At 42.3% G+C, this 16753-nt stretch overlaps 1 protein-coding gene across 1 annotated transcript in view; it reads right to left on the minus strand.

The window, feature by feature from the left end:
• Nucleotides 1-178: 178 nt before the first annotated feature.
• LOC134677910 (TBC1 domain family member 1) overlaps nucleotides 179-16753 on the minus strand; it is a 120979-nt gene continuing 104404 nt past the window's right edge. The window contains exons 18-24 of the mRNA XM_063536356.1: nucleotides 16315-16479; nucleotides 14524-14675; nucleotides 14013-14111; nucleotides 12731-12884; nucleotides 10762-10931; nucleotides 9492-9638; nucleotides 179-7869 (exon numbers count right to left, since the gene is read on the minus strand). Coding sequence (XP_063392426.1) covers nucleotides 7015-7869; nucleotides 9492-9638; nucleotides 10762-10931; nucleotides 12731-12884; nucleotides 14013-14111; nucleotides 14524-14675; nucleotides 16315-16479 — 1742 coding nt within the window. The 3' untranslated portion in view covers nucleotides 179-7014. The remainder of the gene's footprint in view (nucleotides 7870-9491; nucleotides 9639-10761; nucleotides 10932-12730; nucleotides 12885-14012; nucleotides 14112-14523; nucleotides 14676-16314; nucleotides 16480-16753) is intronic.

Genomic DNA, 16753 nt, shown 5'->3' on the forward strand with positions numbered 1-16753 from the left:
GGGCTGTCCATAAATTACGTCATTTCAAATTAGGGAGCGGTCAGGACATCGGATGACGGTAGCATGACGTAGGAGGAAACGGGGTCATTCGAAGCATGATTTTCGTCAAAAAACGACGTAATTTATGGACAGCCCCTTTCCCGTTAAAGCTTCCGAACGGACAAATGAAACAATCATATACTTTATACCACACTATTTATTGTATAAGGCGAGTCACACATACAGTTATACACCCACGCACACATACACACATATGCAACAATAACATAATTAACGTACAGATGGATTCACAAAACCTGACACTATTAGTTACCGAAGCGTTAGCGAAGGTCTCCGTTATAGGGCAAAAATACTGTCGTATGTCCGGATGTTCTCTACAGGTCGCAATTCTCGACCGATTCTCGTGAAATTTTGTGAGCAGGTTCGATGATTAAATAGATTCTTTTTTGTCGATTCAGTTATTTCAAATTTTCAAAATGGCGGAGTCTATCATTCTTTTCGTACCGAGACAACACGATGATAGCGCACGTTCGAGCTGAGCCACTGTTTCCGCCTTTATTCTACTTTTGTTTCACTAATTCGATCCATACATGCCAGCTCACGTGAATCAATCTATACATATTATACATAACATAACAACTAGCGAGTGCAACAACACGAAACGCAAGAGATCTAAAAACATTGTCAATGGTTTAGTCGTCATTATAATTTATAGGTATGAGGGTGAGGGGGGAGGGGGTTACGTGAAGGGTCTGTGAGAATCGGCTTGACCCTCTCCCCCTGAAGAACTCACGTAATTAATGGACGCCCTCTATTCACAATTCCATTGATAGAACCAGTTCTAATTGCATAAAAAAACAACGGGTTGCACTCCGGGAGTGCCGGCAGAAGTGAAAACTCGATGACATTGTAACAGTTTTTCGATCAGGTCACGTGTCCGTCTTACGCTGTCGCGAGTTTAACATTTTTTCCCCATCACAAAAAATGCACAGCGCCGGAAAAGAAGTTTTCACTACAAAAAAAGTTTTTTTGTTGCCAAGATGACAATCGTTCACAGAGAAACGAAACCTTGTCTAGCTCGCACTAATATGGAAAGAGTGGTAGAGACAATAGCGTTTCGTTTCGTTTTCTGCATCGCTTGACATGTTGGCTACGCAGCCTGCTGATAAAGAATCCTGCTGTTATCTTTTATCTATCAACGGAACTATACTTGGTCAAGCAGATATTGTCAGTAGAAAAAGGCGGCACATTTGGAATATGTAGGCGCGAAGGGATATCGTCTCATAGAAAATTTGAATTTCGCGCGTTATTCTACTGACAAGATTTGCTTGACCATCTATATAAAAAGAAATCGAAATGGTAAAAGATCTCTTGGGTCCGTTCTCACATAACACAGCTTTTACTTCGTAACATTGAGCTTATTTCTATATGTCACGATTTTTGGAAGAGTGCACATCCTACTTATTAAATTCCAAGCAGCACTTATGACTTGAAAACCCGCAGCTAAAAGCTGCTACAGACGGGCGTACCGGACCACGACCTTGATCCGGTCTGTAGCCTGTTCGATCGTGTACAACGTGGTCCGCCGTACGTCTGCTAAGGACGCAGTTATAAGAGCAAGTAGGAGATATTTTAACCGGACTAAGGTCACGGTTCGGTACGTCCGTCTGTAACGGCTTTAACAGTCAATCATAAACCCCTTATGACAAATTTTAACTATTTGAACTTGAAGCTAAAATCGTTAAGCATGCAAACTGTTGGCAGTTTACATTGAACTATTATTACGAACATACAGATAGCCCCATCTGCAGAGCATGTATGGAGGCAGAGGGGACAGCCGCCCACGTTATTCTCAAATGCCCAGGGGTGGCAGAATCTTCTTCCTCACGTTATCCCGGCATTTCACCACCGCTCATGAGAGCCTGGGGTCCGCTTGACAACTAATCAAGTTGTGGCAGAATACTGGGCACAACACCTCGGCTCACCGGGGTCTCTCCCAGAAGTCGTCGGCAACGTTAAGTGTCTGCTAGGCTTCTTGGTAGAGTTGGGTTGGCAAGAATAATGCCGCCAACCCACCACGCAAAATAGGCGCAATATTATGACGTCGAGATGCGGAAACCAAGCCCGCGAAAACATATAACCTAACGTATAGAACCGGCACAGAGAAACAGTATTTTGCGCTATGAGTTGATGTTGTTTTGACAACAAACCATACAAGCGGAGCGTGAATCTCGCGACCTAAACGAATTTTACGGCGCTTACATTTTGGTTACGATTACGACAATTTCATTGTTTGGTATGTAAATCCGAACATTGTATTGCTAAATTTTAACCATTTAGAAAGTGCACGGCACACATCTTGGATTCCAAACTGGTCATCATTTTCGAAATCGGCACTTCCTAAAACCTATAAAACGATATTCATGACGACTTTTATGACAAAATACGTAGCCGCCATCTTGGATTGTAAAATGATCATCGTTTTCGAATTCTGCACTCCCTAAAACCTATAAATCGACATCCGTGACGACGCAAGTTATCTTTATTTTCAGATCTAACAAATTGCTACAGAATACAAAGGACAAAAAAAGAAGCGAGCAAAGAAGAAGAAACAAGCAAAAATACAGATGATTCCTCGACGCAATTGGATGCTTCTTAAATTGTGTCCAGATTTTTTTGTCATAAAAGTTTTTATTTTTCACATATTACTCTCACAAGTTCCGTGACATTTCGACCGTGTAATTTTTTAAGTAAATGTTTTTGTTTATCTATGAGGATCTCACTAGAATAATATAATCAAGGTATGTTTAAATATTTGATGATTGAAATAGTAACGCAAAAAAAAAATATATTTGTGTCTTATATTCCTGCCGAAGACTTTTATTTTTCCTTTTGCTTCTACACAAGTTTGGTCAAGTAATAAGAATTTAGGACTCTCAATTTTATTTTGACTTCTACAACAGTAAAGCTACGAGGCCATGTTTGGTATCGTTTTCGTATAAATGCGCAGTACCAAATTTAGTTATGGTATCACATTGACACCATTCCAAAGTAAAAACATATAAACTTACTTTCTTTTAAACTCCTCTTCACGCTTAAACTGCTGAACAGTTTTAATTTAAATTTATTACACATATATTTTGAGTCCCGAGACAGGACATAATAAGTTATCTCAAAAATCATCCTTTAAAGGTGTGAAATGAGGTGTAGGGGGGATTTCAGAATTGACTTCTTGAAGTTAATACTGTTTAAGTTTAGGTTTGAAGTCATGTTTTATTTATCATTTTTAACTAAATCAAAGATGTAGAGACTATCCCAAATTTAAAGTAAATCGGTTCAGCGGTTATTGATTTCCCTTACAAATTTCCACGCCACTTTTCACACCTTCAAAAGATGATTATAAGATATTTTTGGTTATAAGATCTATCCTATGTCCTGTTCCGGGACGCAAACTATTTCTATACCAAATTTCAACGAAATCGGTTCAGCGGTTAAGCGTCAAGAGGAGTTAAAAAAAACCGGCCAAGTGCGAGTCGGACTCGCGTATTAAGGGTTCCGTACATTAAGTCCGACTCGCGCTTGACTGCACATTTCTAATAGGTTTTCCTGTCATCTATAGGTAAAGAACTATTTTGTGTATTCAGACGCACGAGTGATCCCATAAGAATTCCGTTTTTGCTTTTGAGGTACGGAACCCTAAAAAGATTTTTTTTTAATTTTGTGGAATGGTGTCAATGTGATACCTTAGATGGATTCAGCAACCCAGATTTATACGAAAACGATACCATACACGGCCTAGCACCTTCACTGATGTAATATATCAAGATAACATTGAGAGCCCTAAATAAACTTTCAAGAGCGGATATCTCAAAAACTATTCAACATATCGAAAAAATTGACTGAATAAACTTGTAACAAATAAAATTAACTTTCATTTTGTATAAGTGGCCATGTCGCTAAGATGCATAGTTTCCGAGATATAATCGAAAAACCGGAAAATGGGACCTTCAAAGCCCCCTCTCTCCCCCCCCCGCTCAAGGGCTACGGCCGAGGACTTTTGATATGTTCACCTCCTAACTTGTCCAAACCAAGTTAAGGAGTCAAAAATTGTGTTCCGAGCATTTCCCTCTACAACTTTATTGAGCATTCGTTGCCTGACCTAGTAGCGTATTGCATTTCTTTAAACACTTTTCTGTAAAAGGTTGACGGGTGTTGGGTGTTTATATGGTTTTGGTCGATTTTTATCATTCGCATCGCCCATGATCACTTACTAGAATTACAAGCACACGAGACACTAATAGTAGTTTGACAAACCTTGGTTTTCAAGAGGTATTTTATATTGACATTTGCTGTCACAAATTTGCTGTCAGATTTAGTCGCAAACCGCACGCAAAGTGCACACAAATGTGTCGACACCTTGTTACGGAAAAGTGTACACACGGCGACGACACTTTGTTTCGAAACAATTCTAGACACATTGTGTGGACTCTGTTACGACACATCTGACATTTAGTTACCACTTTGATGATTCTGCGACTGGAATGGTTATATGGGCAGGACATCGGATGACGGTAGCATGACGTAGGAGGAAACGGGGTCATTCGAAGCATGATTTTCGTCAAAAAACGACGTAATTTATGGACAGCCCCTTTCCCGTTAAAGCTTCCGAACGGACAAATGAAACAATCATATACTTTATACCACACTATTTATTGTATAAGGCGAGTCACACATACAGTTATACACCCACGCACACATACACACATATGCAACAATAACATAATTAACGTACAGATGGATTCACAAAACCTGACACTATTAGTTACCGAAGCGTTAGCGAAGGTCTCCGTTATAGGGCAAAAATACTGTCGTATGTCCGGATGTTCTCTACAGGTCGCAATTCTCGACCGATTCTCGTGAAATTTTGTGAGCAGGTTCGATGATTAAATAGATTCTTTTTTGTCGATTCAGTTATTTCAAATTTTCAAAATGGCGGAGTCTATCATTCTTTTCGTACCGAGACAACACGATAGTGGCGCACGTTCGAGCTGAGCCACTGTTACCGCCTTTATCCAATTTTCTTTCACTAATTCGATCCATACATGCCAGCTCACGCTGCTCACGTGAATCAATCTATACATATTATACATAACATAACAACTAGCGAGTGCAACAACACGAACCGCAAGAAATCTAAAAACATTGTCAATGGTTTAGTCGTCATTATAATTTATAGGTATGAGGGTGAGGGGGGAGGGGGTTACGTGAAGGGTCTGTGAGAATCGGCTTGACCCTCTCCCCCTGAAGAACTCACGTAATTAATGGACGCCCTCTATTCACAATTCCATTGATAGAACCAGTTCTAATTGCATAAAAAAACAACGGGTTGCACTCCGGGAGTGCCGGCAGAAGTGAAAACTCGATGACATTGTAACAGTTTTTCGATCAGGTCACGTGTCCGTCTTACGCTGTCGCGAGTTTAACATTTTTTCCCCATCTCAAAAACTGCACAGCGCCGCTAAAGAAGTTTTCACTTCAAAAAAAGTTTTTTTGTTGCCAAGATGACAATCGTTCACAGAGGAACGAAACGCTGTCTCGATCGCACTAATATGGAAAGAGTGGCAGAGAGACAATAGCGTTTAGTTTCGTTTTCTGTAAACGATTGGCATGTTGGCTACGCAGCCTGGTGATAAAGAATCCTGCTGTTATCTTTTATCTATCAACGGAACTATACTTGGTCAAGCAGATATTGTCAGTAGAAAAAGGCGGCACATTTGGAATATGTAGGCGCGAAGGGATATCGTCTCATAGAAAATTTGAATTTCGCGCGTTATTCTACTGACAAGATTTGCTTGACCATCTATATAAAAAGAAATCGAAATGGTAAAAGATCTCTTGGGTCCGTTCTCACATAACACAGCTTTTACTTCGTAACATTGAGCTTATTTCTATATGTCACGATTTTTGGAAGAGTGCACATCCTACTTATTAAATTCCAAGCAGCACTTATGACTTGAAAACCCGCAGCTAAAAGCTGCTACAGACGGGCGTACCGGACCACGACCTTGATCCGGTCTGTAGCCTGTTCGATCGTGTACAACGTGGTCCGCCGTACGTCTGCTAAGGACGCAGTTATAAGAGCAAGTAGGAGATATTTTAACCGGACTAAGGTCACGGTTCGGTACGTCCGTCTGTAACGGCTTTAACAGTCAATCATAAACCCCTTATGACAAATTTTAACTATTTGAACTTGAAGCTAAAATCGTTAAGCATGCAAACTGTTGGCAGTTTACATTGAACTATTATTACGAACATACAGATAGCCCCATCTGCAGAGCATGTATGGAGGCAGAGGGGACAGCCGCCCACGTTATTCTCAAATGCCCAGGGGTGGCAGAATCTTCTTCCTCACGTTATCCCGGCATTTCACCACCGCTCATGAGAGCCTGGGGTCCGCTTGACAACTAATCAAGTTGTGGCAGAATACTGGGCACAACACCTCGGCTCACCGGGGTCTCTCCCAGAAGTCGTCAGCAACGTTAAGTGTCTGCTAGGCTTCTTGGTAGAGTTGGGTTGGCAAGAATAATGCCGCCAACCCACCACGCAAAATAGGCGCAATATTATGACGTCGAGATGCGGAAACCAAGCCCGCGAAAACATATAACCTAACGTATAGAACCGGCACAGAGAAACAGTATTTTGCGCTATGAGTTGATGTTGTTTTGACAACAAACCATACAAGCGGAGCGTGAATCTCGCGACCTAAACGAATTTTACGGCGCTTACATTTTGGTTACGATTACGACAATTTCATTGTTTGGTATGTAAATCCGATTCCGATTGCTAAATTTTAACCATTTTGAGTAAGGCATCAACCGAATTCCGTAACCAACTGGTAAAATCTAAAGGTAGTAAGTGTCCGTGGTATTTTTCGTGTATTAAATGGTTACATTCTAGGAATATTATTTCCCATTTCGTAACTGGTTACGAAAGTACTACAGTAACACTTCATAATTATTCGCTTAATATTCTAAAAGGCCTAATTTGCTTCAGTTTAGTCGATTGTCCATCAAACTTGATTTCCACGTCACAATCGCTTAAAGGATGCGATATTATCGACGACGTATCTTCTTTTCTATCCTCTGGACTCATGGGAGTTACGAAACCACTATCCTGTTTATTTTCTTTCGGTTCTTTCAAATTTAAAGACATACTCTTTCTACTTTGGAATATACTTAAATCTTCATCGTATTTCGGTGACAGTTTCTGGTCCAACTTCTTTAAATTCTCATCGAAATCGTGTTTTAACTGCTGTTCAAAGAGCCTTTCTTGTCTTATTTGTTCGTGAGTGTTAGCGAAGAATCCTGTATTTTTCTTTCCCAATTCTCTCAGAGACTCATTAAGTACGTTGCTGTTTCGGAAGCTGTCAGTTCTCTTGTTTTCCGGTTTCTCTTCCAAAACTTTCAATGGGAAAGGTTTAACAGCCAAGCCTGACACAGATTGCGATTTTTTCGACAAGAACTGTTTTTTGTCTGACTCTGGTGAAGATTTTTCTTTGACAGCATTAAATACGTCTTCTCTGGATATTTTAGCGAATAGGTTTGGCGCACTAATGCCAGTTTTGAACGTCTTTTTGGGATCATTTTCGTCATCTTCGTTCGAAGTAAATTTCGATGAGAATATTTTGGATCCGAAGGATATTTTCTTGTTATGGTTTTGGACTATCTTCTTGACTTCTGTAGGCATGTCTTGCCTGTGGTGGGCGGCGATGTACCGGCTGAGCAGAGTGAGCTGATGATCCATGGATTTGTTTATTGATTCTAGGCGCGCTTGGCTATTCTGGTAGGCAGTTATGGCGTCCATGGCAGACTGGAATAGAAAGTTAATGTTAGTTTGTTTCTTTACTCATACTCATTTATTTATAATATAATTACATATTACACGTCAAAATTGAAATTAAATTAGATAAATTAAGTTACAATTATTATTATTAGTTTAAAGAACGTGGGAGTGTAAAATGATAGAAACCTATCTCACAAAGATATTTATACTTGGTCAAGCAGATCTTGTCAGTAGAAAAAGGCGGCAAATTTGAAAAATGTAGGCGCGAAAGGATATCGGCCCATCATCATCTCAGCCATAAGACGTCCACTGCTGAACATAGGCCTCCCCCTTCTATATCGGCCCATAGAAAATTTGAATTTCGCGCCTTTTTCTACTGGCAAAATTTGCTTGACCATCTATAGTTACTTGAACAAGAATAATTTAGAGCAACTACCTGTTATTCTCATTCTCATACGTCTCAGATATTTATAATGAGCTCATTACGAGCATATCTACTAGTAAATCGTAATTTTGTTAGTTGCCTGCTTAATTTTCCTCACGTTATCCCGGCATTTTGCCACGGCTCATGAGAGCCTGGGGTCCGCTTGGCAACTAATCCCAAGAATTGATGTAGGCGCTAGTTTTTACGAAAGCGACTGCCGCCTGACCTTCCAACCCAGAGGTTTTCTCACGATGTTTTCCATCACCAAAAAGCAACTGGTAAATATCAAATAATATTTCGTACATAAGTTCCGAAAAACTCATTGGTTCGAGCCGGGGTTTGAACCAGCGACCTCCGGATTGAAAGTCGCACGCTCTTACCGCTAGGCCGCCAGCAGCGCTTACTTGTTGCCTACTTAATAACGAAGGAAAATAACGTTGGTTCAGTTACAAGAACAAAAATTTTCGTAACTAGTTACGAACGTAGACAAATGTTATAGCCATTTAATATTTTCTCGGATAATTATTATTTAGTATGTGCACTTGTGTACATACGTCCAGTTCGCCGGACATGCGATTAGTCTGCGCGACCAGTCGCCGGTTGTCCTCCGTCAGCGTCTCCAGTCGCGGCATCTCTGTTCATGTGTATGTGTGTGAGAGAGACAGTATACTTACGTCAGGCGTGGCTCACTCCGCGATTTCGTCACTTTGCAACAGGCAGCTAAAAGTATATCCGTTCCACACCAATTTTGGTGGCTGGCCATAAGCCGCGCGTGGCGCCGTCGTCACCTAGCGGCCATATCTGTCCTGATCGTAACAGACGCGTTTTGTTAGAGAGTGAGTCTTCTGTACTTAGTACTATTGTTTATTCTATGCTTACGTCTAGCTCGCCGGACATGCGATTAGTCTGCGCGACTAGTCGCCGGTTGTCCTCAGTCACAGTCGCGGCATCTCTGTTCATATGTATGTGTGTGAGAGAGACAGTACACTTACGTCCAGTTCGCCGGACATGCGATTAGTCTGCGCGACCAGTCGCCGGTTGTCCTCAGTCACAGTCGCGGCATCTCTGTTCATATGTATGTGTGTGAGAGAGACAGTATACTTACGTCTAGTTCGCCGGACATGCGATTAGTCTGTGCGACTAGTCGCCGGTTGTCCTCAGTCAGAGTCGCGAGTCGCGGCATCTCTGTTCATGTGTATGTGTGTGAGAGAGACAGTATACTTACGTCCAGTTCGCCGGACATGCGATTAGTCTGTGCGACTAGTCGCCGGTTGTCCTCCGTCAGAGTCGCCAGTCGCGGCATCTCCTCTCTCAGTACCGCATACTCCACCGCGTAGTCGCATAGCTGGCGGCTTATGTCTAGAGTTTGAACCTGGAATCATACAATTTCGGTCAATTTCTACCGGTCTGTGCCTAGCCAACGTGCCAATTCGCTGGCCCAATATTACAGGGTTCTATGTTACACTTTGATCGAACTGAAATTTGAACATGGTCATAGTGACATTAAGTCGAATTTCAACTATCTTGAAAATGTAACATAGAACCCTGTAATATTGGGCCAGCGAATTGTTAACGCTCCGTGGCGTAGCGTAGTCAATGTAGTCATGAAGTCATCTCTCTTTATGACTCTTCCATATTAGTGCGACCGAGCCAGTTGCGTTTCGTTCGCTACGGAGCGTAAATGATTGGCACGTTGGCTACGCACTCTGGCCTAGTGGGTCCAGGGTTCGAATCCCGGTAAGTGCATTTACTCGTATTTGAGTGATGGACATATTTGTTCCTGAGACTTGGGAGTATTTTTTGTATATAATATATTTTAAGTATCTATGTAAGTATGTATTTCGTCGCCTATCACCCAAGCTTTGCTTAGTTTAGGGGCTAGGCCGATCTGTGTAAAAATAAAAATGTCCCCAAAATATTTGATTTATTAATAAAAACATCGACATAAACGATCTGTCGAAATGTACGAGAAAGCTGTGTTTTTTTCTCTGTTGTAAAGTGTAAAAATAATTCGGGTATAGACCCGACTGAATTGGTGACGGGGACTGGTAGAGAATGCCTTTTGGCATTAAGTCCGCCACTTGTACGTAATTGTATATCTTTGTGCAACGGGGGTAAAATTTAGTTTTGTGAAAAAATGGCAACCTAAAAGTGGGGAATTTTTCAGTAGATTCGTCTTTGGCGTCGCTGTCACGATTTTGCGTTGACGTCAATTGGCGTCTGTGGCGTCCAAACTCTCAAACTCAAAATATACTTTATTCATGTTGGCCTAGCAACAAGCTCTTATGAGTTGTTGTTGCTTGAGCTCTCAAGTTCAAAAGGTTAAATGTAAAAAAAAGTAAATATATGCCACTGGCGGCAGACATATCCATAGGCAAGCCGGGGCTAATTTGGCTTATATATTTCTTTTACAACTCTGCTCAAACGTCCAATAACAGGCAAGCCGGTGGAAATCGGCTTTTATGAACGCGCCGCCACTGATATGCACATCATACCTTCTTCATAACTCGATCGCACAGCGCCTTATTCATGTCCGGTAGCTTGTGTTTGAGATATTCAGCCGCTTCCTCGCAGCTCTCGCATAACATCAGCCCGTCTCTGTGCGCCGCCAGCAGTGCGAGGGAGACGGAGAACACGACGTCGAGGGATTCCAGGAAGATTAGGTCTGGAGCAAAATTACACACATTACAACCTTTTTCCAGTCATAGTCCACATATAGCTTGGCAAAAAAGAGTAGAAATTAAAAAGTGGCAACACTGTAGTGTCGTCCCTTTCAAACCAATATATGTAAGAAAACGGGACAACACTACAGTGTTGCCACTTTTTAATTTCTACTCTTTTTTACCAAGCTGTATGCGCCAATAGAATTTCATCTTTAGCATCCCGATTTAAGGTTCATATTAGATTTCACTTCCAGGAAATTGGAATATATTTGGATTTTTTGGAAAAACATTGTAGATTGGTGCGGCCTGGAAAAGGTTTAATACAAATAATTAATAGCTAAAAAATATCTCGTAGCTAGGTTGCGAAAAGTAAATAAATATAGACTAAAAATATTTTAGGCCCATTTCGTAACCATATTTGGTAACTAGTTACGAAATGAGGATCTATGCCAATTTGAAGCATCCTCTAGGAGCCTTTATATTTTATAAATATAAATACTACAGAGAAAAGAGACGTCTAAGAGAGAGAGAGAGAGAGAGAGAGAGAGAGAGAGAGAGAGAGAGAGAGGAAACCTAGAGGGAACTGACTGGTGAAGAGTGTCAGCATCCACGAAGCGGCGTAGAGAGAGATGTCTAAAGAAAGAGAGAGAGAGACTTACCAAACAAACCCTCAACTCCCAAAAATTGCTAGCCAAAATCGGACTTGATGTTTCAAATCTGGAACTGTTATTTACGTGCGTAGCATTATTCCCGGTCGCATTTTCCCCCACTTTTCATGGACGTCACACTAAAGTTATAGGTTAGGTTCGTTAGGTAGCTTCAGATGCCCGAAGGGCAAACCGCCCAGAAATAGGAGCTCCGCGAAGTTGTGGACTAACGCTACGCGGAACGCGGAACTAACGCGAGTGGGGAAAAATGCGATCGGGAATAATGCTACGCGGAACTAAGGCGTTTGGGGCACTGATCTAGCTACTCATTTACGTTACTTCACAATGGTGCTCCGAAAGCTCTCGAGTTCTAATGTCGCCGAAAGCGGTGAATTTGTCCTTATTTTTTTAAATTTAGTTATGTCGTACTTGTAATAGTTACCGAACACCCTTAGGACGAAGCGGAGTGGAAACTGACTGGCGAAGAAAGCGAGAGAGAGAAAAATATATTTAGAGATACATACCAAAGACTCTCACGACGAAGCCCAGAGGGAACTGGCTGGTGAAGAGAGTCAGCATCCATGGCGCGGCGTAGAGGGCGGGGGAGATGTCCAGAGACTCCAGCTTGGCGTGCAGCTCCGGCTCATGGTCGCGGAGTAGAGAGAGAGAGAGAGAGAGAGAGAGACGCACCGAACACCCTCACGACGAAGCCCAGAGGGAACTGGCTAGTGAAGAGAGTCAGCATCCATGGCGCGGCGTAGAGGGCGGGGGAGATGTCCAGAGACTCCAGCTTGGCGTGCAGCTCTGGCTCATGGTCGAGGAGAGAGAGAGAGAGAGAGACTCACCGAACACCCTCACGACGAAGCCCAGAGGGAACTGGCTGGTGAAGAGAGTCAGCATCCATGGCGCGGCGAAGAGGGCGGGGGAGATGTCCAGAGACTCCAGCTTGGCGTGCAGCTCCGGCTCATGGTCGCGGAGTAGAGAGAGAGAGAGACGCACCGAACACCCTCACGACGAAGCCCAGAGGGAACTGGCTGGTGAAGAGAGTCAGCATCCATGGCGCGGCGTAGAGGGCGGGGGAGATGTCCAGAGACTCCAGCTTGGCGTGCAGCTCTGGCTCATGGTCGAGGACAGAGAGAGAGAGAGAGACTCACCGAACACCCTCACGACGAAGCCCAGAGGGAACTGGCTGGTGAAGAGAGTCAGCATCCATGGCGCGGCGTAGAGGGCGGGGGAGATGTCCAGAGACTCCAGCTTGGCGTGCAGCTCCGGCTCATGGTCGCGGAGTAGCCGGGACAGTTGGTATAGCTGGAATAATATATACTGTACTGATTTAACCTCCTAAGGCCCAATGTCCCACCTATAGTACTTGTTCAGTTCGATGAAATTTTAATCATATTCAATTGGAATAGCATCGCATTTATTTTGTATTCCCTACACTAAAGGTTCTAATTTCAGTGGCAAATTCTGAATTTTTTATCTGTATGGGAGGTTCTCCACTCGAGCACTTTTCGACCCCATCGGACCCCATTCGGACTAGCAAGCGCAGCGTAGGACGTCCACCCACAAGATGGACGGACGACCTTGTTAAGGCCGCCGGAAGACGCTGGATGCGGGTCGCTTCCAACCGGTATGAATGGAGGTCCAAGGGGGAGGCCTATATTCAGCATTGGACGTCTTATGGCTGAGATGATGATGATGATGGGAGGTTAAACTTTCACGATTATTACATATTATTAAATTGTTAAACGCAACGTAATCGTGTATTTAAGTTTTAAGATTTACCTCCGACGTTTCGAGGAGGGTGTTATCCCCGTGGTCTCCGAGAAGACTGGCTAAAGTTCATGGTATAATAACATATACTCAATGTTGACTGTACATTTAATATGTATGGTTTCTGGTTACAATTACAAAATATAGGCGTAGACAACTTACTCAAAATTCTCAAAAATATGTCCCATAGTTCTTAAGTCGCTGACATAACATACATATTTTTGAGATGATTTGTTCACCCATATTTTTACACTTGACTGTATAGTTCGTAGTTTTGTAACTGAGCCCGAGCTAATCCTATTGTCTATTGTTAAGTAAAACCGCTCTTGCCACGTGCCACAACCACCTGCATAAAAACCTGCATAATTCGCTTACCGAGTGCCGGCGAGTCGAACGCTACAGAACCAGTCTAAAATGTGTCATCGAGATGCGTAACAAAGGCGCGTTATCGGAGAGCGCAACTACACTGGTTTTTTGAGCGTTGGACTAGCCCGCGCTCAGGTGCCAAATATAATAATGAAGACCCTTTTTTGCAGGTGCACGTGCGGTTTTACTTAACAATACACAATAGGATTAGCCGCCGGGCTCTGTTACAAAACTACGAACTATACGCCTTCGTCGTAAAATGTGTCATTTTGATCCCTTGTGAGACAATCTATTTACCTGTACTTGTAGAGCGCTCATATCAGGCAAATACTGTTTCCTGAGGCCACGTCTGAACATCAGGTGCCGCAGTAGAATGAAGGCATCCGCTTCCTCTGTCTGCAACGAGAAAGAATATAGTATTTTACACAATCGTGATTGTAGTGTATGTTAGATATTAAAGATGCCACGAATATTCGGCAACTATTCGGTATTTGGCCTATTCGGCCACTTTGCCGAATATTCGGTATTCGGCCGAATGTTGCCTACTATTCGGCCGAATACCGAATATCTGTTGCACCTACCTAAAAAGAAAAATTACACAAAAAAATAACCAAAAACTAAGTATATATAATATTTAAAATGTATTCTTGGAAAGTAGTTAAATACGAAGGCACGTTTTTGAACATTTGTTGATTACAAAATATTTTATTTTTATCATGGGTCTGATTAGACTAACTAACTACATTCATTAATTCTGTTCGGCATAAAATATATATTAGAAAGACGCTAGATGTGGGGGGGCCCTTACATGTAATAATAGGACTCCGGCGACGAAGCTCAGCCCCTGGCAGTAGCCGACGTCAGGGTCCACAAGGGAGTAGGCCTTCAGTATGTTGTAGAGCGCCAGCTGGCCGGGCCCGAGCGCTGACGCGAAGTACGAGTGCTGAGGGAACGTGCGCCCTGGAATAGGCATGGTGACCATACATCGGGGTTTTCGGTAGAGATGCACCGGATATTCGGTTACTATCCGGTATCTGGCCATTATTTTACTATCCGGCCGGATACCGGATAGTGACCTACTATGCGGCCGGATACCGGATATTGACCTACTATCCGGCCGGATACCGGATAGTAACAATGCTTGATTTTGGAGTAAACAAATTGGATTTAAGAAACAGACACGGTTATAATCGTACTTGTTTATTATTTGAAAACAATTTAAACATTCCACTGACGTGCACGCGCACTCATTCTAGAAATGAGTCCGCGCGAACGTTCACTAGAAAACAGGTCAAACCTACAGAATGCACCTGAAAAACCGAAATGTAACCGAAACTGGCCGGATATTTGGCGGCCGAATATCCGATATCCGGCCAAACAACTATCCGTTGCATCTCTAGTTTTCGGTGCGGGAATGTTTTACACTAGCCAAATAAAAAGTGTAAAAATTGTAAAAAATCGATACTAATTTAACATTTCTAAGCACATTTGAACCTTACACCTATGTTTAATTCATAGTTTGGTATTTGTTGTTATAGCGGCAACAGAAATACATCATCTGTGAAAATTTCAACTGTCTAGCTATCACGGTTCGTGAGATACAGCCTGGTGACAGACGGACGGACGGACGGACGGACGGACGGACAGCGAAGTCTTAGTAATAGGGTCCCGTTTTACCCTTTGGGTACGGAACCCTAAAAACGGAATAAAATAAAGATTTAAGTGGGGCTCATACAACAAACGTGATTTTTGACCGAAGTTAAGCAACGTCGGGCGGGGTCAGTACTTGGATGGGTGTCCGTTTTTTTTGCCTTTTTTTGCATTATGGTACGGAACCCTTCGTGCGAGAGTCCGACTCGCACTTGCCCGGTTTTTTAAGAACATTGTTAATCGTATCAGGTGTCAACCAGTATCGTCAGTTATGTTGTTTTTGTAAACATCCCTTCAATTGATGACACATAATGAACTTTATAACAAAATCTAATAAAATAGATAGCAAATGAGCAATTTATCTTAATAATGTGGATATTAAAATAATGTAGGTATGGAAATAATACAAAAATACAGGACCTGAAAAGTTTCAAAATATAAGTAGGTAAGGATACCATTCGATTATTTACATTTGATCCAAAAAATTGTATAGCAACTATACAGTGTGTGTCTGGCCATGGGGCTTTAAATACAGGGCTCGATTCTATTCGCTAAACTGAGCTACTTTTACTATGGCACCAACCTCGAAATCCCAAAAAAATTTTTTACTATATACATTTTGGCCGATCAAATGTCGACGTTTTCTATGGAAAAGCCAAAAAAAATTCCCCGATTTGAGGGTTGGTCCCATAGTAAAAGTAGCTCAATTTAGCGAGTAAAGTCAAGCCCTGGATTTAAAGCCCCATGGTCAGACACACCATGTATACATAAAGGCCGTCAAAACCGCAATTTTCTTATTTTGTCCTTACTTCAAGATGGACTCTCAAAATTTGGATTTTTCATTTGTATGTTTGTTTTAGGAGGATAGTATAGTTGGGAGCCCAAAGTGAAAAGTACCTATGCGATTACATTTTGGTTTACTGGGATTGGGGTCCTGTATTACACTTACCAAGGTCTATAAGTATGGCGTGCTGATGCTTCGTCAGACCGGCTAATAAGGTCTTGTAGGGGGTCTGGTATCGCGGGTACTGCTTAGGGTCCGGAGGGGGGGAGCGCAGACAGGCCTGCTCGGCGAGGAAGTACCACACTAGACCGCGGCTCATGCGAGGGACCCCTGGGAAATGGAATAGAATTTTTCATCACACTCGCTCAGTAAATGTGGAATTGCACGCAGGCTTAGCGGGAGTAATAGAAAAAGCGTTTTCTAGTACCATAACTAATAGTTTATTGTCTTTTCATCACACTCGCTCAGTAAATGTGGAACAGGCGTAGCGGGAGTTATAGAAAAATCGTTTTCCCTAGGGAGTTATGGAGTTTCTAGTGCCATAATTAACAGTTTTTTGTCTTTATACTTAATTTTTGTATCGCAAGTGTGATGAAAAACATTG

The sequence above is a fragment of the Cydia fagiglandana genome, chromosome 27 (assembly GCF_963556715.1).
Source record: "Cydia fagiglandana chromosome 27, ilCydFagi1.1, whole genome shotgun sequence".
In the NCBI taxonomy this organism is placed as follows: Eukaryota; Metazoa; Arthropoda; class Insecta; order Lepidoptera; family Tortricidae; genus Cydia; species Cydia fagiglandana.